This window comes from Ursus arctos, unplaced genomic scaffold (assembly GCF_023065955.2).
Source record: "Ursus arctos isolate Adak ecotype North America unplaced genomic scaffold, UrsArc2.0 scaffold_31, whole genome shotgun sequence".
NCBI lineage: Eukaryota > Metazoa > Chordata > Mammalia > Carnivora > Ursidae > Ursus > Ursus arctos.
This window is the reverse complement of record NW_026622997.1, coordinates 32866065-32892234: the sequence shown is the minus strand read 5'-3', so window position 1 is coordinate 32892234 and position 26170 is coordinate 32866065. Positions and strand designations below refer to the sequence as shown.

General features: G+C 58.2%; 2 protein-coding genes and 1 long non-coding RNA gene across 7 annotated transcripts; 2 read left to right on the top strand and 1 right to left on the bottom strand.

Moving 5' to 3' along the window:
- The first annotated feature begins 617 nt into the window (after positions 1-617).
- Positions 618-8199, top strand: KCNK16 (potassium two pore domain channel subfamily K member 16). 2 transcript variants are annotated; one of them, XM_026482448.3, is made up of 5 exons: positions 618-830; positions 3928-4042; positions 5070-5236; positions 6085-6250; positions 6538-7361. In XM_026482448.3, exons 1-5 carry the CDS (start codon positions 618-620, stop codon positions 6759-6761), a joined length of 885 nt encoding a protein of 294 aa, XP_026338233.1. In that variant the 3' UTR covers positions 6762-7361. The 2 variants fall into 2 exon arrangements, with proteins under 2 accessions (XP_026338233.1, XP_026338235.2); XM_026482450.3 differs by lacking the exons at positions 618-830; positions 6538-7361 and adding an exon at positions 7816-8199 and having other exon boundaries at positions 3934-4042.
- Positions 8200-8440: 241 nt separating this feature from the next.
- Positions 8441-22267, top strand: KCNK17 (potassium two pore domain channel subfamily K member 17). 2 transcript variants are annotated; one of them, XM_026482469.4, is made up of 5 exons: positions 8443-8848; positions 11794-11908; positions 16575-16735; positions 17147-17321; positions 21957-22267. In XM_026482469.4, the coding sequence occupies exons 1-5, from the start codon at positions 8576-8578 to the stop codon at positions 22265-22267; spliced, it is 1035 nt and encodes a 344-aa protein (XP_026338254.1). In that variant the 5' UTR covers positions 8443-8575. The 2 variants fall into 2 exon arrangements, with proteins under 2 accessions (XP_044234239.1, XP_026338254.1); XM_044378304.3 differs by lacking the exon at positions 21957-22267 and having other exon boundaries at positions 8441-8848; positions 17147-19853.
- Positions 21542-25815, bottom strand: LOC113243895 (uncharacterized). 3 transcript variants are annotated; one of them, XR_007191503.2, is made up of 4 exons: positions 25270-25815; positions 24312-24981; positions 23840-24042; positions 21542-23340 (listed from the first exon to the last, which is right to left on the bottom strand). It is a non-coding gene; the product is annotated as an uncharacterized LOC113243895 (long non-coding RNA). The 3 variants fall into 3 exon arrangements; XR_007191504.2 differs by having other exon boundaries at positions 21542-24042; positions 24312-24693; positions 24906-24981; XR_007191505.2 differs by lacking the exon at positions 23840-24042 and having other exon boundaries at positions 24312-24693; positions 24906-24981.
- Between the last annotated feature and the right edge of the window lie 355 nt (positions 25816-26170).

The window sequence follows — 26170 nt, the reverse complement described above, 5'->3', positions numbered from 1 at the left end:
ACGAGTGGGGAGGGGCAGAGGGGGAGGAGGGAGAGAATCTCAAGCAGACTCCACGCTGAGTGGGGAACCCGACTCAGGGCTCAATCCCAGGACACTGAGATCATGACCTGAGCTGAAACCAAGAGTCAGATGCTCGACTGACTGCGCTCCCCAGGTGCCCCCCAATCCTGATTTCTTCCCAGCTTTGGGACCTGAAGCGTCATGGGTGAAAAACTGGGGGCTGCGGAGAGCACCCCTTCAGGCCTGGGCAGAATGAGGGGGAAGCATCTGATTTGGTCCAGAAACACCCATCCAACTTAGAGGCAGAGGGTAAGACAAGATGGCCTCAGGAGGACCCTGTAGGTCTGTTTGAGGGGTCCATGCTGCTGACCTGTGCTCTCTATGGTGGAAAAAAAAAAAAAAAGGCTGTTTGGGGGTGGCAGACCTGTTTGCACTGGACGCACTTAGCGCAGCCGAGCCGAGCTGCACTGTTCAAACAGACTGCCCGGCCTCCAGACACCTGTGCTGAGGAGGGCGAGGAGGGCGAGGCAAGCAGGAGGCTGGGCACGGGTCCCTGGGCGCTTCCCACCTCTCCTCCCGGAGACAGCCCCACCGCCCGGCAGAATCCTGGCCGCGCCATGCCCCACGCCAGGCTCTGCAGCTGCTGGGGCGGCCGGGTCCTGCCCCTGCTGCTGGCCTATGTCTGCTACCTGCTGCTGGGCGCCACCGTCTTCCAGCTGCTGGAGAAGCAGGCGGAGGCTCAGTCCAGAGACCAGTTCCAGTTCGAGAAGCTGCGCTTCCTGGAGAACTACACCTGCCTGGACCAGCGTGCCCTGGAGCAGTTTGTGCAGGTGAAGGGGAGAGGCTGGTGCAGGATGGCGGGCAGAATGCGGGTCCTCGTGGCGGGTCCAGAGCTACCCCCCTGCTGCCCTGCTCAGAAGCGGCGCGTGGTGGGAGCAGGGAGCCAGCCGAGACCTGGTGCCGGATTCTGGCCCCAGGTCTAGAACTGGATTGCCGTGTGACGTTGAGCAAGTCGCTTCAGCTCCCTGGTCCCAAATGTCCTCATGTAAAGGGTGAGGAGAAGAATCCCTTAGTGTTGAGACATGACGGCAAATCCGAAGCACCTTGTAAGCTGCTGCTTGTCGCATCTGTGTGAACTGCATGTCAACGTTGTCAACACTGTGCAGATGTCCTTCTCCCACGCTCTGCCCTTCCCCTACCCCAACTCCAGGGCTGCCAAAGCTTCTGTCCTCTCCCTGCTCACAGCCCTGCGCTGATCACACTGGAGGGCTGTGGGGGCGAGAGACACAAAGAAAGATCAGGAGCAGCCGCCATGCTGGCCTTCCCCGGCCTGGTAAGCGGTGGCCAGGGTGACAGCTCCACCAGCAAGGTGTCCGTGGGGGGTCTCTCTTGTGGCAGAGCGGGTTCCCCCTACCTGGACCCCTTCTGCTTCCCTGCACAAACTCTGGGCCCCAGCACCCTCTCTCGAGGAAGCAAGGCAAACACCAGGTGTTGAGATTGCCTTCAAGACCAGGGGCCCAGTGAATGACAACACCCACCACAAAGCAACAAGCCAGGTGCAGAGTGGTCACAGAGATAAACGGCACCTAGCGAGCATTTACAGTGTCCCTGAAACAGTGGGAACAGGGTCACGGTGATGGGGTCAGACCAGTCATGATCCATCCGGAACCAGGCATTTTATGTGTTTCCTCCTAACAACCGATTCCCATCCCTGTCTCCAGTTGGCAGATGGAAACTGAGGCACAGAGGGGTGGAGTGTTGGCAAGACTGCACAATGAGTGGTGCAGACAGAACTCACCCCTGGGCCAGCTGCTCTTCACCATATAAATCAGCAGAAGTGCAGGGGTGGGGGGGGGGGGCGGGCCGGATACGGCCTAGAGCAGCAGTTCTCCAAGTGTGGACCGGATGCAACAGCCTCACCCGGGAGTCCTTTAGAAACGCCAGCGATGGCACCCCACCCCAGACCCTTGGAATCAGCAGCTCTGGGGGCAGGGCCAGCAGCCTGTCCTTAACAAGCCTCCAGGCCAAGCCCATACCCTCAAGACTGAGACAAGCTGACGTAGAAGGTGATGGGTGGCCTGGGTGGTCAGAGAGAACTTTCCAGAGACTGAGAGACCTGTCCAGGCCCTTTCTCCCAGGAAATGAGGCTTCCTTGCGCTCCGGCAGTACAGGGCGAGGGCCATGGCATCCTTGTGGGGCTGAGAAGGCTCTGGAGCCTCCCAAGACCTCAGGGGATAAGACAGAAGCCCTGGAGGCTGTGACACTTCCTCCTCCCTCAGCCTAGGGTTAGAGGCAAAACCCAGGAGCCAGGGGGTGTGGGAAGGATTGGAAGCTGGAATCTAACCAGCTCTGTAAACAGAGGTGGGAGACAACAGCCTTGAGTGCAACCCAGAAACTGATTAACCACACCCCACCCTGGCCTCCCCGGGGGAGCCAGGACACCCCTGTCCTCAGCCTCCTTGGGAGGGAGCCTCAGTCGCCAGGGGCTGCCTGGCTGACAGGAAGAACGCTGGTCTGGGATTCCAGAACACACGTTACTGGCACAATCACAGGAGGGAAAAGCTATTAACAGCCCCAGAAGCAGTATTAGACACTCCTCCACAGGAAAAAAGCCTTGCCCGGCTTCACGGGACTCATGTCTGACTTTCTCTACCACTTGTGGATTCTTAGAGAAAACTATAAGGTCGCACTGGGGGGCCCCACACTCAGTACCCTCACCGAATCAAGTCCCCTTCCTCAGCAGGATGGAGAGCTCCAGGTTGGCCATGGGAGACAGCTGGGCCTAGGGCAAGCGCTGTTCCCAAGGGTGAGGGTCTCCAGGGAGCAAGCATGTTCCAGAATGTTCTGTCCTGGCCTCCCTGGGTGTGTGGGAAAGGGAGGGAGACCAAAGTCCACATGTAAAGAGACCAGTTCTGCCAAAGTGAAGAAAAGCAGACAGCCTGTGTCATGACTCCCAGACTGGCCCAGCCTAGCAGGGCTACCCCACCCTGGCAGGGAGCACACTCGCGCAGCCAGTGGGGAAAGAGTTCCCACGGGAACTAGAGGCCAGAGTGGCCCCCTCCCCCACTGCCTCCTCCTGTTTTGGGGGCTCTAACAAGTGTGCCGCTGCCTGGGACAATGCACGGTGACAGGGGAGGGGGCTGGGGAGCAGACTGGAGAGGGTTCCCTAACCGTCTCCAAGAGGATTGGGCCTGGGGACAGAGGGGCTTCGGCTTGAGTCTGCAAGTGTTCAGGTTGTGTAAACACACACTCAACACACAGGCACACACATGCAGCATAGAGAACCCATGCACGTCCCATGTATACAACACACCACACAGAAACACTGCTACACACCTGACCTTTCCCCGGGGCCTCCGATGGAATTTCTCTTATAGGTAGGCCTGGGCTGGGCCTCACTAGGGGGCAGCAAAGAGCCGCCGATGTTCAGAGAGCACAGGTTCGCCCCCATCCACCCTGTGGAGGGCAGTCCCATGGCTTCCCTGTGGTCTCCAAACCCCACGTTCCGCAGTAAGCCCTTCTGGGAGCAGCCCACCTGAAATTCTTCCCACTGTCCTCACAACACACCTATGCTTCACCCTCTTGGCCACAGGTGGCATCTCCCACCTGGCCCATCCCATAAGCACCTTGTGTCTCTTTAGGCCCATTTCCTCTCCCCCGGCCCATGTTTACAGCCCACGCCTCAGTCGGCCCTGGCCCGTGGAATAAGCCGCGGATTTGGAATCCAATGACCTTGGGCAAGCTGTTTAGCTACTCAGCCGGAGCCTTGGTTTCCTTTTCTACAAAATGGAAACAAGAGCAACTAAGAATCCCATTAAATGAGATAGCAGGAAAGCACCCTGCAGAGAGCTTGGCCACCAGCTGGTGCCTCAACTGCCTCTTCCTCCTACCCCCTGCCACCCCCCACCCCACCCCACCCCTGCACAGGTCATCATGGAAGCCTGGGTGAAGGGTGTGAACCCCAAAGGCAACTCCACCAACCCCAGCAACTGGGACTTCGGCAGCAGTTTCTTCTTTGCAGGCACGGTTGTCACCACCATAGGTAAAGGGTCGGGGTGGGGAAGGGCTTCCCCAAAGCCCCTGTCTTGGTTTGGGTTCCCCAGAGCAGATGCTGAGACCAGGATGTGCTGTCTAGGAGATGATTCCAGGAAGCCCAAGTAGAGAGTGGGAAGGTACAGCAGGAGAGGAGAAAAGGCAGCAAAGTTCGCAGGCCACTGGCCTCGCTCCCACTGGGCCCTGTGCGAAGCCAGGCAGAGCCCAGCCTCAGAACGGTGCCTGTGAGGGGCGAGGAAGTGGGGCTATTTACCTACCTACTCCTGCCCTCGCTGGTTGAGAGCTGGTCCCAGATGTGTTAACTCTCCAATATTTGGAACTTGCCCACAGACTGAGCGCACTCTCGGGTAGAGAGAAATGAAGGGACTTGGGGTGAGAGCCACCTGTGTAAGAACTGTCCCCCAAGCTGCAGGTGATGCCCCAGGTGCTCTGAGGGGAAGAACACCCAACAGCATCTGCTACACCGCTCACCTAGAAAACCCACACCCCCTCTCCCAAAGGAACCCCAGACCTCACATCCATGGTCTCCCCATCCGTTCAATTAAATTTAATCCCACGCACCACACCTTCCTTGACCTCAGGGGACAACTGAAGCAGAGGGAGTTGGAGGTGAGGGGGGGTACAAACTTGGATCAGACCCAGGCACAGCCCTCAAGGAGCTTCTGAGCCAATGAAGAATGAGATAAGCACGCAAAAACAATAGTACAAGGCAAAGTAGATAATTAGACAGGAATGACACAAATCACCATGCAGAATCACTCCTGGTAGAGAGGAAGAAAGTCGCAGTCAAGAGGGCTTCCTAGAGGCAATGTCCTTGGAGATGGGCCTTTCAAAGACAAGCCGGATTCCTACAAATAGAGATCATTCTAGTGGGGGAGGGGAGAAGAATGTTCAAGGGAACAGAGGATCTTCCCCTCCACCCCCAAAGGTAGTGGAAGACCAATCTCTTCCAGAGCCTGCGGGGAGGCAGTTCTGAACTCTCTCTTCTCTGTATTTGCACGCTCCTCCCCCTGCAGGATACGGCAACCTGGCACCCAGCACGGAAGCAGGCCAGGTCTTCTGTGTCTTCTACGCCCTGGTGGGCATCCCGCTCAACGTGGTCTTCCTCAACCACTTGGGCGCAGGGCTGCATGGCCACCTGGCTACCCTCGAGAGGTGGGAGGGGCAGCCCCGGCGCTCCCAGGTAGGGCCCCTCCCCCTTCCAGCCTTGCTGGGAGGGGATCTGCAGCATGGTGGAAACAGGAGTTGGCACTGAGACTGCAGTTTGGCAGACAGGGTCTTAGGGGTAGATGCTTGTGGAAGAAAGGGTTATGCAGAAGGAGAACTATGATCCGGCTGGAACGAAGACTTGGACAGCCCCTCACGGAGTTCTGCATGGTGCGTGGCCGTAGGAGTTGGCTCCACAGGGGGCTGAATTGGCCAGGGCTTTATTCCCTGGCATCCATCAGGCACAGGGTGGCCTTCCTGGGAAGGGTGTGCCCATGGGCCAGGCAGTCCTCTATAGCCAAGGGTCACCTCCAAGTAGCTGAGAGCTGGAGGCCACTGGCTGACGGCTAGTCAACAAGGTCTTCTTTGAAGGGGGATCTGGGTGGCACATTGCTGTGGGCATCACAGAGCTCCAGCACCTCCCCTTGTGGTTGAAAATGAACTCCAGCCACACCCCCAGTGCCTACCCGCTTGGCCAGCGCCTTGCAAAGCCGAAGGAGGGCCGAGATGCAGAGGAATCCAGGATAGTTCAGTGCTGTCCTCCCTCCCAGATCGGAGTCCCCAGTGGGCCTATCCAAGTGTGATCCCCAGGCCCAGAGGAGTCTCCAGATTCCAGCCTGACCCACCAATGAAATCCCTCTGACCAAATATTTCCCTGGCCTGGGCAAGAGCGCACACACAGAATACAACCCCCACCCCAAAGGTCGGCAGGGCAAGGAAGGGACATAGCTATGGCCCGGCTCCACTCCCAGATTTGTCCCCCTGCACCCCCCTCCCAATCCTGGGGCCTTCCAAGTAGACTCAGAGACAGACTCTCGCTCCCAGCTGCTGCAGATCCTGGGCCTGGCTCTGTTCCTGACCCTGGGGACACTGGTCATTCTCATCTTGCCGCCCATGGTCTTCAGCCACGTGGAGGGCTGGAGCTTCGGGGAAGCCTTCTACTTCGCCTTCATCACTCTCAGCACCATCGGCTTCGGGGACTATGTTGTCGGTGAGCACAGGGTGGTCCCGTAGCTCAGGGTGGGGGGCACGGGGATTCGGCGGATGGGGAGATGTCAGCAGAAGGTAACTACTGAGGATCAGATAGTCCCTGGTTTTCCAGGGGACACAGGTGGTTTGCGAGGCCATGTGTGGCCTGGGACCCATGACCCCTTCTCCCAGGGACCTCCACTGCAGATCCTTGTTGTGGGGAGGCCAGTGGGGATCACTGTGCAACCTGGGGCGATGGGGACTGTGCCCTCAGATCTCTGGCATGTGTCATGTCTCCTTCCCTGCCAGGCACAGACCCCAGCAAGCATTACATCTCAGTGTACCGGAGCCTGGCCGCTGTCTGGATCCTCCTGGGCCTGGCGTGGCTGGCGCTGACCCTCCCACTAGGCCCTCTGCTTCTGCACAGGTGCTCCCAGCTCTGGCTGCTCAGCAGGGGACTCAGCCTCAAGGACCGGGGAGCTCCCGAGATGGATGGGCTCCCCAGATCTCAGAAGATCCCCATTTCTGCGTGAGATCTACCGTGGCTCCAGGAGCCCCTCCTGCTTCCCCTACCTCTGTATGCCTTCCGGACTTCCTGTGCCGTGTCCTTTCCCATTCCCTTCCCCAGCCAGGGCTGGTCTCAGGAGCTCTCCAGAGAGCAAAGGAGATGGAATGTCTAAGCAAGTCACTGCAAGGAGATGTAGGACAGGATGAAAGACAGATGTGCATAGAGTGAGACGTGCATCGTTGTCCCAAAGCCACTCCCCTAAATGTGACCTGGCAAAGCTGAATCCAGACAGGGATCACTCTGGCCAAATCCACTTCATGCCCTCCCTGCATTCCCCTGACCCAGGAGACTTTATCTAGTACAGCAGACAAAGAACGACTTTATTTTCACCTCACTTGATACAAGCACAGTGTGCATTTGTCAGACCCCTACTGTGTGTCAGGCAGAATGCCAGGCTCTGGGGGCACAACAGTGAAAGATCCTGCTCTCTGTGTGTGTTTTGTCCACCAGAAGGATTAGACAAGCAGAGAGGCCCGACCCAGTACCCCAAATGCTATGATGGGGTAGAGCGGGTATGACAGAGCCCATAGGCGTGGATGGCAGGGAGCGTCAAGGAGAGAGGCTGGGCAGGGACTTTGGAACATCTCCGTGCAAACAGGATAGCGGCCCTCAGGAAGCTGGCAGCTGCCTCTCAAAGCCCACCAGCTCCCCTTGCCTGGAGGTCTGGAGCTGTCCGTCAGCAAGGTGGAGATCTTGGGGGTCCCACCTACCTTCCAGAGTGTGGCCTCCCCTGGCTCCTCGGGGCACCCTTGACCTCATCGCCCCCTCTGAGCGCCTGTCTTAAGAGCCTTTCCAAACACACCCTGGGAAAACAGGGAGCCAGCCGATCCCAGGAAAGCCCCAGGAAACGAGCTCCGTGGAGGCCTGGCCTTTCTCCTGCAGGACCGTGACTTCTCTGGCCGGAAGGAGAGGAGAGATTGAGACCAGCCCATCCAAAGTCCAGCCTCATCAAGGACCCCAAACCTCTGCCCCTGCATCTGCCATCACGGCCACCCATAAGTGGCCAGGGGCTCGGATAGCACTGAGCCAAGGCTGCGACGCAGAGAAGGCTCCAGCTGGGACACACACAGGGAAGGGTCTACAGCAGCAAGAGAGACCCAGGTTACGCTGCCGAACTTCCTGATATGGAGAAGAGGCCTGGGAAACGGAAGACCTCCAGGGAACTCCTTACATACCCTGGACCCTGGGCCTCTTCAGCACCAGGGAATGGACGAGCCCACTGGTCAAGACTCCTCTTGCCTCTCAAGTTCATAGACGAGTGGTGATCAGCTGGGGTCCCTCACCTTTGGGTACACCACAGAAAGGTGGTGTTGCAAGAGATCCAGAGGGGACTTGATAGGTGGCAAGTGCTTGGTGATGGTCCCAGGGTCTAAGAACTCAGGCTGGGGCCCTAAGACAATAAACTTGGCTTCTACTTTCTCTTCCTCCTGTGTGCAGCCTCCAGGAGTCTCTCCCACTGCTCCCTACAGTAGGACACGCTGGGGGGCTCTGGGCCCCTTCCGCCTGGGCGCCTGCGGTCCCCCCCACCCCCGGGGCCCTCCCCTTCTCCCTGAGCTAGGCCTGGGGGATGAGCACTGCTCACACACTCAAGGCGGGGCCAGATGCCCACAGCTCCGGCCTCATTTTGTCCCTGGGATTGGATCCCAGGGCGGGGTGGGGCCGGGCTGTCCCATTCCCCCGCAAGCCTCCTCTGCTGAGAAAACTAGCCACAGGCAGGCGTTGGCTGGGGAGGGGACCAGCCGAGCTCCTAGCCCTCTCCTTCCACTTCAGTCCGGGCCCATGGCTCCAGGCCCCGGCCTCCCTGCCTCTCTGGCGCTGTGCAGACCCCGAGCCCGGGCGTCGCCGGACCACAGGGCTCCGGAGTGCCCGGTGCCAGGCACCGTGCTCCTGCTGCTCGCCTACCTGGCTTACCTGGCGCTGGGCACCTGCGTGTTCTGGGTGCTGGAGAGGCCCGCGGCGCGTGATTCCAGCGCGAGGTTCCAGCGCGACAAGTGGGCGCTGCTGCAGAACTTCACATGTCTGGACGGCCCAGCGCTGGACTCGCTGATCCGGGTCAGGGGCGAGCGGGGCGGGTGGGCGGGCGGGGGCACGGCCGGGGCGAGGGGGCACGCCTTGGCTGCGGACCGGGCCCCGCCGGGAGCACTGAGGGGACAAAGAGGCGGAGGGGTCGACGCGGGCCGCCTGGGGCGCGCCGGGGCCGGAGGGTCGGGCTGGACCGCGGCGGGACGGGCGGCTGTGGCGGGAGCGAAGCGCGGTGCTCCGTCAGTCCTCGGAGGCCATGACCCGCCCGGTGGAGGGTTGCCAGGCGCCAACACCGGAATTTGAGCGCCGGGGACGACAGGGGGAGCGCCGACCCGGGTCTGGGGTTGGAGGGGCCTGCCGGGTGCGTCTGCAGCTAGGACAGGGCCGTGCAGGGGAGGCGGCGGGGCGAGGGTCCCACCAGGCCCGTGTGCCGCTGTGTCGGGGGTCGCACAGCGGGCCAAGGACGGACGGGCACGCCTGAGCCCTGGCACGGAGAGTGCAAACATGCGAACTGGGGGAGAGGAGGCAGGGGACGCTGGGCAGTGTCCGAGGATGCGCTGAGTGCGGTAGGAAAGGGTACAGGGCGCGCTTGTCCCAGCGAGTGAGTGGGATGGGGCCGGGAGCTCGAAGTGCACGGACCCGCTCTGAGAGAAGCCCGGGCAGTCACAGGGGCGCTCTTTGGCCGATCCTGTTCTACTATGGGTCTTCGGACTCAGGGGCTGGACGCGTCCAGGCGATGCAGAGGTCCCTGAACACAGAGACTGCTCAGGGGATGGGGGACCCAGTGGGGCGTGGGGGAAGGGGGGGGCAGGGGAGGGTTGTTGGGGAAGGGGCATCGCCGCTGGATGGAGGTCTCCTTCGACCCAGCAGGCCACTCCCGACTAGGACCCACCCAGAACTGGTGGATGCTTTAACGTCCCGGGACCTCCCTTGGTCAGGGGACCCAGACAGCTGTGTCCCTAACCCCAAATGCCCAGTCCCACAGTCCGGGCGCCGCCTCCACCAAGGAGGGCAGGGCCTCAGTCCCAGAGTGGCCAATCCGAAGCCAGTCCCCAGAAAGCAGCAGGGAAACATTTCTGGGTGGGAAGAGACCGGCCCTGGAGCAGTGGTAGAGTCCTGAGCCCTTGGTCTGGGCTGACTGGTCAGCGGAAGGACTGTCTCTGCTAAGGACCTCACTCCGCACCTCCACCCCAGACCTCTACACTTTCACAAATGCAGCAGGACTGCCTGGTCCTGGAGGCCGGGTGGCACCCCCTTTGCAGAGGTGGTGAACCTCCCTTACCTGCAGTATCAGCCCAGGGAGGATGACAGTGACGGCAATGTGAGCAGTGAGTGCACTCACTGTGTGTCCAGCATTGGGGGGGGGGGGCAGGGATTGACTTGTAGTAACTCCTTTCATCCTCAGCTGCCTCACAGGTAGGTACCAATTCATCATCCCATTTTCGAGAAGAAGAAACTGAGGCTCAAAGAGGTTAAATACAAGTACATGGCTGCATAGCCAGGGAGCTGGGCCAGTTAACCACCAAGATGGGGTTCACTGCAGATCTGGGGGGTGTTCCCCAAAGTTCCCGTGGGGCTTTCATCTCCCTAGCTTCCCTCCAACCCCCTTCTGCTCCACCTGCACTTTGCCCCTTCCTCAACCGTCCTCAAGATAAGGACCTGGTGTCTCCAGCCCAGATCTCCCCCTGAGTACAGACATGTACATGCAACTTCCTCAGATTCCCCCAAGGTCCAGAGCAAGCAGCCCTCTCCCTCCCAGCCCTGCCCCTCCACCTATTCCAGATCTCTGTCACCGGCCCCACATCCGCACACTCTCACTGTGGTCTTAGAGGCTTCCCTCACTACCCGCACCAAATAGGGGCAGAGGCCCAGGCTTCTGAGTATCTCTTCCCTGTTCCTTCTGGACCACTCTGGGCCAGGATGCAGGCCACTCACCCCTGCAAGAGTCTCTCACACCTCTGCTGCCAGCTGCCAGAGAACACACAAAGCGGACCTTGCCTCCTCTTTGCTCGTGACCTTGGGAGAGGCCTGCTGCTCCATCCCTGGCATGGCAGAGCCGAACATGGCCTGGCTCCCAACTGCCTTTCGTCTCCCTGTGCTAGATCCCAGGCACAGTCCTGCCCCGCGGGCTCTGCCCCTGCTGTCCCATCTCCCTAAACATCCTTCCATCAGGAGCAGTCCCCTTCAACCCTCGAAGAAGGCCCAACTAAAACATCACACCCTCCATGAAGCCTCTGCCCCATCCCTGTCAGAATGAACACCTCTCCTTTCTGCATTCCCATATTCCTATTATACTTGTAATCATGACAATGGTGGTGGCAACCACTCACACTTACCATGTCCCAGGCACTGTTCTAAGTCTACACCGAATACCTCATTTAACCCACACATCACCTCTATGAAGTAAGTGCTATTAGTATCCCCATTTTACAGATGAGGAAACTGAGGCACAGAGAAGTTGGGTATCTTGTCCAGGATCATGCTGCTATGGTGCCTTAATGCCCAGAGCTGCACTGTCTGCACTGTATTAGTTAAGCCTGCTTCTGTCCCGCTGAGGACTGAGGTCCTGTCTCTTACATCTCCAGGTCCCCTGAAACCACGTGTCCTGCCTGACAGTTCTCATTGCAAGGATGGGAGTGAGCAGGGGAGGGGGAAGGAATGGTGTTCTTCCAGCGGAGAGACACCCTGAGCTGAGCTGGGCTCTAGGGTAAAGAAGAGAAGGAGCTGTCCCCATGGTCCCTGCCCCTGGGGAGGCCCTGGGTGGAGGGGAAGAGCCTCCTTGCCCTGGAAGGGCTGAGATCATAGAGTGGTTGTGAGGATTGTCCATGAGTGAGTGAGTGTGTGTGTGTGTGTGTGTGTGTGTGTGTTTGCAAGCACACGCATGTGCATGTATTCATGCACACACATGTATGTGTTTGGGTACAGGGGCCCAGTTGCCCCACAGAGCCTAGTGGTCACTGCAGCCTCTCCCCCAGGGCATCGTCCAAGCGTACCAAAATGGGGACATTGTCCTTGGCAACACCACCAGCATGGGGCGCTGGGAGTTCATGGGCTCCTTCTTCTTTTCCGTGTCCACCGTCACCACCATTGGTAAGAGCAGGATGGGGTCAGAGTGAGTGGGGTTGGGGAGCCTGGCCTCTCCCTAGAGGTTGGGGAACAGGGGACCAGTGCCTTTTGGAGGGGTCACTAGGGCCCCCTGACTCCAAGTGTAGTCAGCCCCTGCAGTGGGGCCACTGCCTGTGGGCAGAATCTCAGGCTCCCCTGGGATCTGCTGAATCCGTTTCTGCAATTCACCAAGTTCTCCAGGAGGTCTGTGGGCAACACTCAAGTTTGAGAAGCACTGTGCTGGAGGATGTCTGCCTCACACAACCTTCCAGGAAGCAGAGGGTCTCCTCTGTGCAGCAGTAAAGATGCTTCTCGGCTTCATAAGTGTCCCGAGCCAAGCCCACCCAACACTGAGCCCAGGGGTGGAGGCGAGGGCAAGGGAAAATTGGGAAGGAGGGAGGGGCAGAAATCCAAAAAGAGCCTTCCCACCCGGTGTTCTCAGCATTGGGGAAAGGTGGCCATTCTGGGAGGCCTCTCCCCAGCTCACTAAGGCAGCCCTCACCCCCCTCACCATCTTCTCCAAGCCCCCTTCCTCCCTCACACACAGGGATTCTGGGAGCCAGACCTCTCTCTCCCGTTTCCCAAGCCCTGCCTTCAGGAGGGCAAAGGTAAGGCTTGTCCTGGGAAGGTGCCTGGGGGCTGTTGGAAAGGGAAAGAGAAAAGCAGCCTAGGTCCCTCCAGCTCTGAAACCCAGGAAATGACTCATCCCCTTGCCCTTGGGGTCACCCCGCCCTGCATGACACAGACTTACCACCAGGTGGCAGGCTGACACCACTGCTCCACCAGCTCTGGGCCAGCCAGGCTCCTCCCCCAAGCAGCCAGGGTCCCAGCCTCTGTCCTCCCAAGTGGAGCCAGGCAGGAGTACCCAGAGGACTCCCCATCTAGTTGTAAAGACGCGAATAGTTCTTGGAAACAGGTCTCAGGACTACGCAGGAGCTTGGGAAGTCCTCCACCTTGAGGCAAGCATGCTTAGGAGCCCCCCTCGGACTCCGGGATCCCTGTGACCCTGGAAGGACTAGCCAGGATGGTATTTATTTCTCTTTACACCCCCTGGGCCTAGAACAAGGCCCTGCAAACAATGGGCACTCCACAAACACTGACACATTAAGGATTTCCAAAAATACCCATTCCACCTGCACTCATTGAGTCCCAGGGCAGGAGGGGAAGTTGAGGCGCAGTCACTGTGGGGGGGCCTCCTGGTTGTATGGGGGTGTTTAGTCTCTAACCCCCCCACACCTCCTACACCCTTTGCCCGAGGCCCTGGACTTCGGCCCTCTGAATTCTGATCTGGCGGCCTGTCCCTTCCTCTTTACTCCGTCTGAGCCAGCTCTCTCTGAAGGGAAGGAGGGCAGAGGAAGGGGGAGCCCACCCCACCCTGCACACACGGTCTACTTGCTGTGAAGGGCTCTTTTACAACTGAGATTTCATTTTGTCCATATGGCCTCACCTCCATCACAGAGGAGGAAACTGAGGCACATAGAAATTGCACAATTTCCCCCAAGGTCGCATAACTAGTAAACAGCAGAGTTGGAATTTGAAACCCAGCTGGGGGACAATATTGTTCTTTCCAGTAGTGTAAACCTTTAGGAGGTTTACAAGACAGAGTGGGAATTCTAAACAACAGGAAGAAAGAGAAGGCCATTCTGGGGTGGACAGTAGGGCAGCTCACGCACGAGCACGTGGAGGGCATGCAGAGAGAGGAAGAGGGGGGCAGAGACAGGAAACAGGGTACCTGTGGAACACTCCACGAGGAAAGGAAGGAGTAATCTGAGAGGCACAACAGAGAACTGCCTCTTTGGCATCCCTGGGGCCCTGGATCCAGCACCCGGGAAGGGCTGTACTTTCCAAGACCCAAAATGAAATAGGGTCTGACAAGCCCTCGAACACTTCTAGACCAGCCAAGCAGGCCTGAGCTCCCAAATTGTCCATCGCCTATGAACTCCATCCCTGCTCATTCGTTCACTTAACCAGCCATGCATTCATTCAACAAACAGACTTAGTATCTATGGGAGCCCGACAGCTCCGGGGCAACAATGGTGAGTGGAAACTGGCAAGTCCCTGTCCTTGGGGGGCTGACATTCTAGTGCAAGAGGACACCCAACAAACAAACACATACATAGACAATATTCAGGAGGCGGGAGGTGCTTCGAGAAAAATAATGCTGGGTAAAGGGTCTGATATTGATGGGGGGTTATTTTATATAGAGTGGCCATCGAAGGCCTTGCTGATACCGTAACGCTGAAGCAGAGACATGGACAAAATAAGGGAGAAAGCCATGTAAATATCTGGGGAAGCAAGTGCAAAGGCCCTGAGGTAGGAGTGTGGCTGGTGGGCTTGGCCAACAGGAAGGAGAACTAGGTGACCGGAGAGGGTTGGAAATGAGAGCTGACTCTGGAGGAGGTGCAGGGTAGCCACACAAGGCCTTTCTGGTAGGGCATTCTCAGGATGTCCTGGGGCTGGACTAGCAAAGTAAAAGAGGTGACAGGTGGGAGGCCTGCTGAACTGAGAGGTGGCTTATGTGGAGCTGTGGTCACCAAGCATTAAACAGGCAAGTGAGGTCTTCACTGGTGTCCACTGACTGTACTGACCTAGGGTTGGCTGCAAATGATGGGGAGGAGAAAACTCACTTAATGTCAGTCTGAGAAAGGCAGGAGCTTCATGGGGGGGGGGGGATCCTCCCAGATTTGGAATCTAAGTGCCACCATTCCACAGATTAGAAAAGAACCCCAGGGACAGAGGATAGGACTTGGGGGGACCCACAGCTAGACAAGGGGGGATCAGGAAGGAGTCAGGCAGAGAGGTTTACTGAGACACTTACCTCTCTCCCTGGATGCCCAAAAAGAGTTCTTTCCTTTAGGCAAGGGATCCTAGGAAGGCCAAAAAATGGAGGATGCATGGGCTTCTAGAGGAGGCTGCTGATGTCCTCAGACCAGAAGCTGGTCCAGTGGACGTGGGTCATTCATCCATTCATGAAGCAAACGTTCCTTTGGCACCTTCTGTATACTCGATGCTTGAGGGTGCTCATCCCCATCTATGGCGCACCTCCATTGCTTCCTTCGGTCCCGTAGCACACTGTGAGGTAGGTGTCCACAACCCCATCTTGCAGACAAGGACACAGCTCAGAAAGGTCAAGCCACTTGCCCAAGGTCCCACAGCCTTCAAGGGGCAGAGCTGGATTCAGATGCAGGAAGCACGTCTGATTCCCAAGCCCACGCTCTAGACGAGTGCATGCTTTGGCCGCTCTTGGGACTATGCCCTCTGAGACCCTCAGTAAGGTGGGGGTGAGATAAACCAGTACAAGCGAGCATGGGGTATGTAGGAGTGCTGACCCAGTCTGTGCCCCCTGGGGGGCAGGGGGCAGGGCATCTGTTCTCCTATTTACTTATTCATTCCTGTATTTCCCATTCGCTCGTTCATTCATTCATTCATTCATTCATCCTTAAACTCATTCAACACACGTTTGGTGAGCACTTATGAGGTGTCAGATCTGTGCCAGTTGCTGAGGATATAAAGCTGATTATGACGCAGCCCATGCTCTTGAGGGGCTCGTGACCCTTGAAGATGGCAGACTTGGAAACAAATCACACCCATACGGTGGGTTACCCTCGGAGCTGGCAGAGCGCTGGCTGAGCCGCTGCACTAGGCAGGCAAGGAGGGAAGCAGGCTCTCGACAGAGGGAGAGTCATGCTCAAAGGCACAGAGGCAGGAGGCCTGGGCGTTCAGTAGGGCAGGAGTATGGCGGGAACTGGGAAAGTGGGGGACCAGATGAGCTCGGAGATGGGCTGGGTAAGACTTTGGGCTTTCCTCAGTAGATGCAAGGAATAATGACAGCTCGTAGCCTGGGAGATGACATAATCAGGCTTGCATTTGACACAAGACAAGACAGCAGTGCGGACCAAGAAGTGGGGGGACAGAGATGGAGAGGAATGACAGAGCAAAGAATGCCCAGGCTGATGGAATTCTTTGAGGAACGCCTCCTTCTCCCCCTAGCCTCCCCATCCCTTATCTTCATGACAGAGAAGATAGCCAACCTCCTCTTCCCCCAGGGCACCTGACAGTCCATCCACCACCCCTCACTCCCACGGAGTTTGGGAGAGAGCCCCTCTGGAAGTCAGGTATCAAGACAAAATCAGATGTGCAAGAGATGTAACGGGAGAGGGGAAGGAGGTCTTTGAAGCATGAAGAAGGAGCCCGACAGATGGTGGGGGCCCCAAGCAAGACTGCCTGCGAGGGGGGCCGCATGAGTCAGGGACGCCCGGCCTGGGGGCCACGCCCAGAGACAGGAGCCTGGAGGCAGCAGGGCTGGGGCTGGAACGGTGTCCATCCTGGAGGGGCAGCATCGGAGGCTCCACACCCTTCCGTGCCCCTCTCCACGTCCTTGTCTGTCCACAGAGGGGGAAACGAAGGGAGGGAAGGGTATCTCATACACACAGCTGAGCGTCCTGGAGCTTCTGTCCTCCAGTCTGTAAAATGCCGGGCATAACCCCCACTTGGAAGCAGGGTTCTAAGGTGGGACTGGGGGAACGAAGGCAGAGTCCTGGAGCGGGAACCCGAGGCCTCTGTAAATACCAGCTGCCAGGTCTGGAGGGGGTGAGGAGTGAGGGCCCCTGGAGATGCAAATGGCCCCTGACATGCCTCCTTCTCGCGGCAGGCTACGGCAACCTGAGCCCCCGAACGATGGCCGCCCGCCTCTTCTGCATCTTCTTCGCTCTTGTGGGGATCCCGCTCAACCTCGTGGTGCTCAACCGGCTGGGGCATCTTATGCAGCGGGGGATGCACCGCTGTGCCCGCAGGCTGGGGGGCGCCCGGCAGGTGAAGGGGCTGTGGGAGCAGGGGGACAGGTGGCTTACTTCTGAGGTGAGCCCAGTAGTGGGAATTGGGGGCCGCGGGGGAGCAAGGATTACTTCTGGGAAGCAGGGTTCCTGGTGGGGATGTGGGGGGATTGGAGGCCACTGCCCAGAATGGGGGTCTTTAGTAATAAAGGGGTATCAGTGGGGGAGACGCCGTGGTCCCCGGGGGACGGGAAGGCTACAAGCCAGCCAAGGTCTTGCCCAGGAACCGGGGGAACACAGACAAGGTGGAAGGGCCCCAAGGGGACAGCCCCTTCCTCTTGGCAGGGAGCGTTCGCCCTGCCTCCTGCTCAGGACTCCCCCCCCAGGCTGTCTGTCCCCCCAGCACTGGGCAGAGGCCACATGGGGGCCGGGGCTCTATGTACACCCGCAGGACCCGACCAAAGCTCGGTGGCTTGCGGGCGCTGGCGCCCTCCTCTCGGGCCTCCTGCTTTTCCTGCTGCTGCCCCCGCTGCTCTTCTGCCACATGGAGGGCTGGAGCTACGTGGAGAGCTTCTACTTCGCCTTCATCACCCTCAGCACCGTGGGCTTCGGCGACTACGTGATTGGTGAGAGAGCCCTGCAGGCGGCGGGAGCGGTGGCCTGGGCGCTCAACTGTGAGGCCGCCCCGTGCCTGCTCTGTCTGCTGGCACCTGCTATGCACCAGGCCCCATGGGGACTTGCAGGCCCAAAGTCCAGAGGACATGGTCCTTGGCCAGTTCAGCCTACTTTGTCGTGTGATGGGGCCAAGGTCCAGCTAAAAAGCGACACCTGGAGTTTGACCCTGGGCTTGGAGCTGGCTGTAAGCGACACTCCGGGCCCTCTGGACAAGCACTGGAAATGTCCGAGGCTCAACTATTGTTATGAGCTATCACCAAGTTAGGGGAGTCCCTGACCTCCCTCCCTGATCCTTCCTTGTCCCAGCGTCTGTCCTCCCCACTTCACCCTGCCCCATGAAATGCCAAGCGTCCCACTCTCCCTGGGCCGAGGGCCCTACGTTCCACACCACAGGCTGCAAGGACCAGGCAGGAGAGTCTGGGAGAGTCAGGAAATGCGAGCCTCCCCCGCCCCCATTGGAAAACAATTGGCAGACAAACTCCGAGCACCAGCAAGGAAGGGCTGTGTGGTCCAGAAGGCCCAAGGTGAGGTTGAATCAGCGGTCACCACCCAGCGTGGACAAGGCGCGGGGCCCAGAAGCCGGGGCCTTGCCTCATAAAGCTGTGGCAGCCGCCCAGCAGGTGGCGGTGGAGGGACATTCTATGGGCCTCGGGGCGCTGGGCCCTCAGTGCAGCCTCATCATCCCAGTCCGCTGCCCTCCCCTGAAGGTGCGCCGCAAGAGCAGTGGCCTCTGTACCACCAGCACACTGGTCCCAAGGGGCTCTGTGCCCTCCCTCAGATCCCTGGCCCTCAATTAGGGAGGAGGCCCTGTCCTTCTTCACATCTGTAGAGACAGAACCCAGCCTGGAATACCGAAATGAAGTCTTACCAAAGTAACAAGCAGCAAACTCATTGAACAACCTAGAGTGACAATTGTCACACCCATTTTACTGAGGAGGAAGCTGAAGCTCAGAGAGGCCAAGCCATTTGCCTGAGATCGCACAGCCAGCTCAAATTCTGATCTGTTGACTCCCAAACTCATACTCTTTCCAGACCACCTCCCACATCCCCTCTCTGGGCCTCAGTGTTCCTATGTATAAAATGGGGGGAGTGGGCTAGGTGATGATTTTCTCACCTGTGTGCAGGGCCCCCTTCCCTGAACCTCTCTTTCCTTACGAAGAAGGGTTCTATGTCAGAGACCTCATGCTGTCCCTTCCTGGTATCCTTCCTCCTGGAAGGAAGCTTGTTGCTCTGGAAGGAAATCTTTGAGGTTTCCTCCAGCTGGGTATGGTCCCACTCCTATCCTCAAAGTGGAGAGATGTGCCTGAGGAGAGCTGAGCCCAGTGGCTCCAAGGGCCTCATCTACCCACCTCGCAGCTCAGAGAGAGATTCTTGGATCTGTCCTCTCCTCTCTATTTCCACTGCCATCTCCTTAGTCCAGGCAGGGCTGTTGTATATGGCTGGTTACACAGGTTGGGCACTGCACAACGCTAAGGGGTTGCCATTCACACAGAGCACAATGGGATGGCACCCATAGATTTGTGCAGCCTATATCTTTGTCCCCCTCCCACTGGCTCTTAGGACCTTTAAAAATGACAGATGCTATCATATCACCTGGCCAGCTTCTCTGAAAACCTTCAGTGTTTTCCCACAGTCTTAGGATAGAGTCCAAAATCCATGACTAGGCCTGGGAGGGCCCTCTGGGTGGCTGAGCCCTGCCTCCCTCTCTATTCTGAGCCCTCCTTCTTCCACCCTGCAACCGGGCCACCTGGGGCTCAGCCAGAGCAGCCTCAGCCCAGGCCTGTGTATGTGATGTGTCCTGCCACAGCCTCCCGCACCATTAGGGCTCAGAGCATAAAACTCAGGCTTTGTCCTGGTGCTAGTCCTGAACCCAGAAGGCCTGCTTCTCTGAGGGTGTCCTGTGCAAGGAGAGGGGAGGAAAAGTGGGAGCAGGACTCTTAGCTGCAGTCTCTTCATGCCCACTGATCAGCAGGTCCCCCAGAGTTTGGTCCTGGGTGGGGACAGCTGCCCTGGAATCTTGCCTAAAGAGGCCGCCGTGGGGCTGAAGGGGAATGTCTGTGAGGACGTCCTGAGGTGCCATGAGTCCCCTGAGGCAGGGTCCGCAGGAGGAGGAGCAGCTGTCTCTAGACACGGACACCCTGGAAATGGGAGGAAAGGCCTCCAGCAGCATCAAGGGAGGGCCGGTGACATCCACAAGCCCTCTCTGCTGGAGCACGGAGCGCTGAGCAGGGTCCCTGCTTCCTGGGAGCCACCCTGTGGGGAGCGGCTGAGCCAGGGAGGCTGGAGTACAGAGCAAAGACTTCCCAGAGCCCCCTTTCACCGGACATCCTGACTGTGGAGGTCTGGTTCCAGTCCACAAGAGGAGCCCTTTAAGCCCCCGGGCAGACCACTCCCACTGAGGGGCGCGGGGCAGAGCTGTTCCTTCCCCACATCTCCAGAGGTGTGCCACTCTCTCGGCTTCCCTCTGCAGCCACGTCAGTGCCCTGTGGCAAGTGACCACACGGAGGACCCTTGAGTGCCTCATGTGCAAGGAGAAACCAAGGCCCAGAGCGGGGAGAGAAACCAAGGTCCTAGAGCAGGCGATCCAAGAGCAGCAGGTCAAGGACAGACCCCCAAGCCAGGACACCTGTGTTGCAGGGTCTTGCACAGTTGAGCAGGGACAAACCCCACCCCCACCTCTCCTCCACGTCTCTCCGTCTTCTCGTCCTCCAAGGACAAGGTCAAACCCTTTCCTTGGATGGGAATGCTGAGGTCCACGACATGGACTCGGGGTGTCCGTTGTCCCTGTGTCAGCAACCATGGGGGTGTTGTCTCTACAGCCGCTCCCCTTTCCCCAAAGCCTGTAGCCAGAGCAGCACCCCGTCCCGGCTGCCTGCTTCTGCCTGGCCTCATACCCTCACGTCCCCAATTGCATTTGCGACTCAGTGGAGCGCCTTGCCAGCTGCTGCCAGATCTCCCGCCACTTATGACTTTGGCTAAAACAATGAAATAAAAGGGGAGAAAGACACCTCCTCCTCTCGGTTGCCAGGAGCAAGCCGAATTGGTGGGTGGGAAGGGCAGGGAGCTGGCTCACTGCTGATCTCATTTGGGACCGCCAGCGGAATCTGGGCTCCATAACCCAATCAGCTTAATCCAATCCTGGCTCCTGCCAGGCAGCGAGGTAGGCTGCAGGCTCATTCCCGAGCTGGGGCCCAGGAGAGGGGCCCAGGCTCGAATGACAGGAAAGAGAGGTTATCTTGGGGCCAGCTGGACAGGATGGGGGTAGACAGAGGGGCAGTGGGACAGGACACGGAGACAGAAAAAGATGTTGAGGACATAAGATAGATCTCACCCTTTGAATAAACCAGATCTGATGAGGGAGGCAAGAGAGAGCCATAGGAAAGAGGGAAGAATTAAGTTATGGAGCAGGCTGAGCTTCCCAATGACCTCCATCTGTCCCTTCCCTCGGCCATTACTTTCCCAGTCCTGACTATGTTGGGGGCACCCGTGTCGGGGTCTAGTGGCAAGTAACACAATCACCCAACTACACGTCTTGGGCACCTGTTATGTGCCAGGCACCATTCTGAGAATCTCAGATATTTGAATACAGTCCTGGAAGGTGTGGAGCTCTCGTTGTCTCTATCTTGAAGATGAGAAAGTCAAGGCCCAGAGAGACTAAGCAGCTTACCCAGCAGAAGCACGTGGGCTGGGAGAGGGAGTAACAGAGGGGCTCAGCCTAGTCTCTGGGAGTGAAGACTAGCTGAGATCTATCTGCAGGATGAGGGGAAGTTAACTAGGCCAAGAGGAATTGGAAATGAAGAGCACTCTGAGTTGGGAGGACAGCAAATGCAAAGGCCCTGGGGCAGGAGTGATGATAGACGGAGAAAGAGGGGACAGCCCAGAGTGTCAAGCAGAGCGCTCAGCGGAAGAGGTGTGCAGATCGAGGCTGGAGGAGTCGATAAGGCCCTTGGGAGAAGAGTTTATGATTTCATTCTGAAAGTCAGGGGCTTGGAAAATAATCATCTTCCCCACTTGACAACTGAGGGACCATTCAGGCAGACGAAGGCACCCAGCTAGGAAGGACCGAGGCAGGATACAAACTCCAGTGGCTCCATCTCTTCTTCTGAAAGCTCCTGGCAAGTCGCCTCTGTTTAGATATGAGGAAACCAAACACAGAGACAGGCAAACAACAGAGAGGGCATTAGAATCTCTTAGAAGGCTTATTAAAACACAGATTGCCGGGCCTACCCCCAGAGTTTGCATTCAGTAGGTCTGGCACGGGGCCTGATCATTTGCATTTCTAGCAAACTCTCAGGAGCGGCTGATGCCGCTGGTCCAGGGACCCCACTTTGAGAACCACTGGGATAGAGCACAGAGTCTGTCAGAAAGCTAAAGAGGAAATTCAGCTTCCAAACCCAAGGTGTCAACCCAAGGAGGCTTCCTAGAGTCCTACAGAGGTGGCCGCAAGGCCAGCAATCTCAGACCAATTTGAACTTCCCATATTCTGCACATATGCATCAAGACACACACGTGTGTGTCTGTTTCTGTTTGGGAATGGGGCCTCGACCTTCCCCGGCCTCCACCCTCTGACCTTGCCTCTCCCCCAGGGATGGACCCCTCCCGGAGGTACCCGCTGTGGTACAAGAATACGGTGTCCCTGTGGATCCTCTTTGGGATGGCGTGGCTGGCCTTAATCATCAAATTCACCCTCTCCCTGCTAGAGACCCCACGGGGGGCGTGTTCCCGCTACCACCACAGCTGCAAAGAGAACTTCAAGCCCCGAAGCTGCAGGCAGAGTCCGGATGGGGAGGCGGAACCCCGTTTGCCACAGCCCGGCTGCCGTCCAGAGGAGCCTATGGGGATCAGGCAGCATCCAGAACCCTCTACCCAGGCCTCATGCTGTGGAAAGGACAACTAGCTATACTTCAGTAGGGGTTCCATCTTCTTCCTCAGCAACAAGACCCCTGGTTTTAAGCTTGGCACGTGACCACCCAGACTAAAGACTACTTTTTTTCATCTCCACTTGAGGCTATTTGCAGCTATATGATTAAATTCTGCCCAATAGAATACACGGAGAAGGATCCTGTGTGACTTATGAATGTGACTTTTCGAAGCCGGATGGGGGGGAGTATGCTCCTCTTCACTACTTCCTCTTTCTAGCTGGCTGCAATGCTGATATCGCGGCTGGAGCTCTGGCAACCACATCGCACCATGAGGTAGGGGCCATGTTTGAGACTGGTGCCAGAGTAAGAGAGAAAGAGCCTGGGTTCCTGAGGGTTGCAGAGCTACCATAACAAACCTGGACCGAGTACCTGCAGACTTCATTTATGGGTGAGAGAAATACATGCCGATCTTACTGAGTACAGTATTATTTGGGCTTTTTTGTACTCACACCCACAGGTAATTCTAACTGACATACACAGCCAGAGACAAAGGCAGCATCTGAGACTGAAACACAGGGCGAGAATCCACTCCCTTCCCAGGTGAGTTTGCCCAGGACTCCCTGGTGGAAGGGATGAGTTGAAGGCGCAAGTGCCAAGTCCTCCTTCACCTCCAGAGACCTTCTAGGTAAACTCACTGAAGATTTGCTGATCATTGTCAGGGCTGATACAGCCAGCAGGCAGCTGGTCCCAGTTTGGCTGCGGAATCCTTGCCCTAGGGCTTCCTCACGCCTGCCAGGGGCGGGCCAGTGGGCTCCTCCTGCCTCACCCCGCCCTCTGCATCTGAAAACTCCAGTCACAGTTTGCAAGGCCACGTAGGGTTTGCAGGCGTCACTTCAGCACGTAGATGGCCCGTCTCACGCGGAGCGTTCCTCTCGGTTAGGGTTGCCGCTAAGGCAGCACACGTCCTGTGAGGTCGTCGCAGCCACACCTGAGGGTCACCAGGGGCAGCTGGGTCTTGGCCTTGGTGGATGCCTGTGACTGTGACTCAGCCCCCTCACTGTAGTCACGTGGTGGCACAGGGACCCAGGGGGCTCCATGTGGCCGCTCCCTGTGGACAAACGCCTCGGCCTCAGAGCCCTCCTGAAATTGGGTCAGGGGCAGCCTTTAGGCCAAGCAAGAAGGAAGGGTTGTTACACCATCTATCTTACGCCATCTGGCCTGGCCCTAAGTGGACCAAGGCCAGACCGAGGAGCAAACACCAGCGAGTAAACAACAGGGTCCATGCCCTCCTAAGGCCCACAGGCTGGGCAGAGCAAAATGGAAGTGTGGAAGAGATTGCTGGAGGCCTGGAACTGGCCTGGCCTCCTTGTACTTAACATACTCCGGAGAGAAGACCCATAACTCAAAACTGGGGGAGACCGAGAAGCCAGTGCTGGGTTGGTTTCCGTGGTCCCAACTCTACCCCGCCTTGAGCCCCTCTCTCCCCATGCCTGGCCTCTTAGACCGAGTCCCTCTCACCCCCATCAAGCCCTTTACCCCACACACACCCGGACCCAAGCTCACAATGCCTGCCCTTGCCCCAGGGAGAACAAGCCCGTGGTACCCACGGTGGGGCAGAGGAAGGCTTCTGATTGGCCAGTTGCCTGCCGATGTCTGCTCCACAGCCAATGAGAGGAGTCGCTGGAGCCCTGAGGCACAAACCCCGAAAGGGAGAGGGATAGCGGGGTGGGAACTAGAGAATAGTGAGCGCTGTGGAGTGCGAGGAAAGCCACAAGAAACCGTGCTGGGAGCCACCAGGAGAGGTCTGGATCTGGGAAAGGTGCAAGAACAGAGTCAGACCTCGGCACAGAAACCATAGACGAGAAGGGGCAGTGAGGACTTCAGCCACAGAGGAGAGGGAGGGGAGGTACACGTGCTGACGGCGACAGGGCAGCCTGAGAAAGCTGTCCTGCAGCGTGCGGGCAAGCAACCAAGCCCCTCGTTCCCTCGCACCGCCTTGGCCTTGAAGTGGAGGGAAAGCGGGCCCCTGGGAGCAGTAGAGCCCGGCTGTTCCGGGTGCAGAGCTCGGAGCCAGCTTACCTGGCTCACCGTTTCGGTGACCCGTGCAAATCACTTCACATCTTGCATCGGCTTCTTCTGCGAAGGGAGATAAGAGCCGGGCTGCTGTGCCGAGATTCGATGAGTGTGTCAAGTAGCAGCAGGGTGTGCGTCATCCCCGAGGAGGCGTGACGCGCCATCTCAGCTTCTGGCGTCGCACAGCGGCCCGGGGACACGGCAGGAGGCGGGGCTGCGCAGGCTGGTGGCTACGTGGCAGGCGGGGCCTCTGCTGACCCCTCTGGGGCTCTGGGCTCGGGGCTGGCCAGGCAGGCTCCACTGAGCAATTGGTGACGCCTCTAGACTCAGCTCCGCCCTGGGGGGCTTCCAGGCTGACACCATCACACCGCTGGCCTGGATGAGGGGCCTGGACACGCATGAGTCAGAGAGGACCCTCCTGGCAGACACCGGGAAGCGAATGCCGAGTGTGCACACGCAGGGCCAGGGGACCGGCCACCGCTGCGCCCATGACGCGGAGGGACGGGTGGACCCTTCCCACCCGGGGCTGCCCTGCCTCCCCTCCCAGACAGACTGTCCAGTTCTGTGGGCTCAGCGCAGACAGGGCAAGATCAGACTCACTGTCACATGGTGGTTCCCTTTAAACCAGCGACATTTGTCATCACCACGTCATCATCCTGGTCATCATCCTGATTTCCTAACATTTATGGGGTGCTTATTATGTGCCAGGCACCATTCGTTGTAAGCGCTTTGCTCGTACTGAGTTATTTACTTCTCCCATCAACTCCGGGAAAGGGGTTGTTCTTTCTAATGCAGTTGTAAGACGGGGAAAACGACATTTCCCCTGGGTGCAAAGCGAAGGCAGCCGCCTGTCCCGTGGTGAGCAGGAGAGGTAAGGACCTGGCCCCGGGGCAGGGAGACTCTCCCTTTAAGCCCTGTGTGATCTTGACCAGCCACTCCCCTTTCTGTGCCTCAGTTTACTCACCTGTAAAAGATGAGGCTGGCTTCAGGGAGTCTGCATCTTACTGGTTCTGTTCTCTCAGCTTTCTTCTGGATCGTTCTAGTCGACCACGTTTCAGGGAAGGCAGTTCCCGGCCCCACCCAGCTCCTGGGCTGTCTTAAGCGTTTAGGTCCAAGGAAGTCTCGCTCTGTCTTTGTCTGTCTTTGTCCGTCTCTCTCCGTCTCTCTCCCTCTCTGCCTGTCTCTCTCCCTCCCTCTCACACACACACACACACACACACACACACAGAGGCACGCAAAGTTCCCCAGGTCCTTCCCTCACAGTCTCTCCAACGCTGGCAGCCTGGCTGTGGGAGGGGTGTCCTTTCATTTTAGGAGCTGGGCCAGAGCAGGCTTGACTCAGTAGGAGCCAGGGGACCCCCATAGTCGGGGCAACAGCTATGTTGAGAGTCTCCCTGTCCCCAGTGCCCTCTATCCTTACCTCACCGGCTCCCCACCCCTGGGCTCTAGGCCCAGAGAGCCCTGGCCTGAAGTTGACCCTCTGACAGTCCCCCTCTTCTCTCCCTAAACCACCCATGCTACTGGTCGCGGGGCCTCCCACTCTACTGTCCCTCCCACCCCCACACCCCAGACACTCTCAGTGCTGGGCCCTGGGCCCTGGCCTCACTGACCCTCTCTCCTTCTCCCCCCTATACTGTGCTGTGCTCTGTTATGTCCTAACCCTCTTGCCCTTTGCTAACCAAAACTCATCTCCAGTTAAAATTGTTCCTTGGGGTTAAAGAGAGAGCAATCCCACCCCACCCTGCACCAAGTCCTCCTCAGCCCATCCCTAGGGTCTTTGCCCAAGATTCCTAGCCCACCCCCACTCCAATCACAACACCCTCCCCATCCCAATGGCAGCCTTGGCAAGGCCTGGAGCAGGAAGG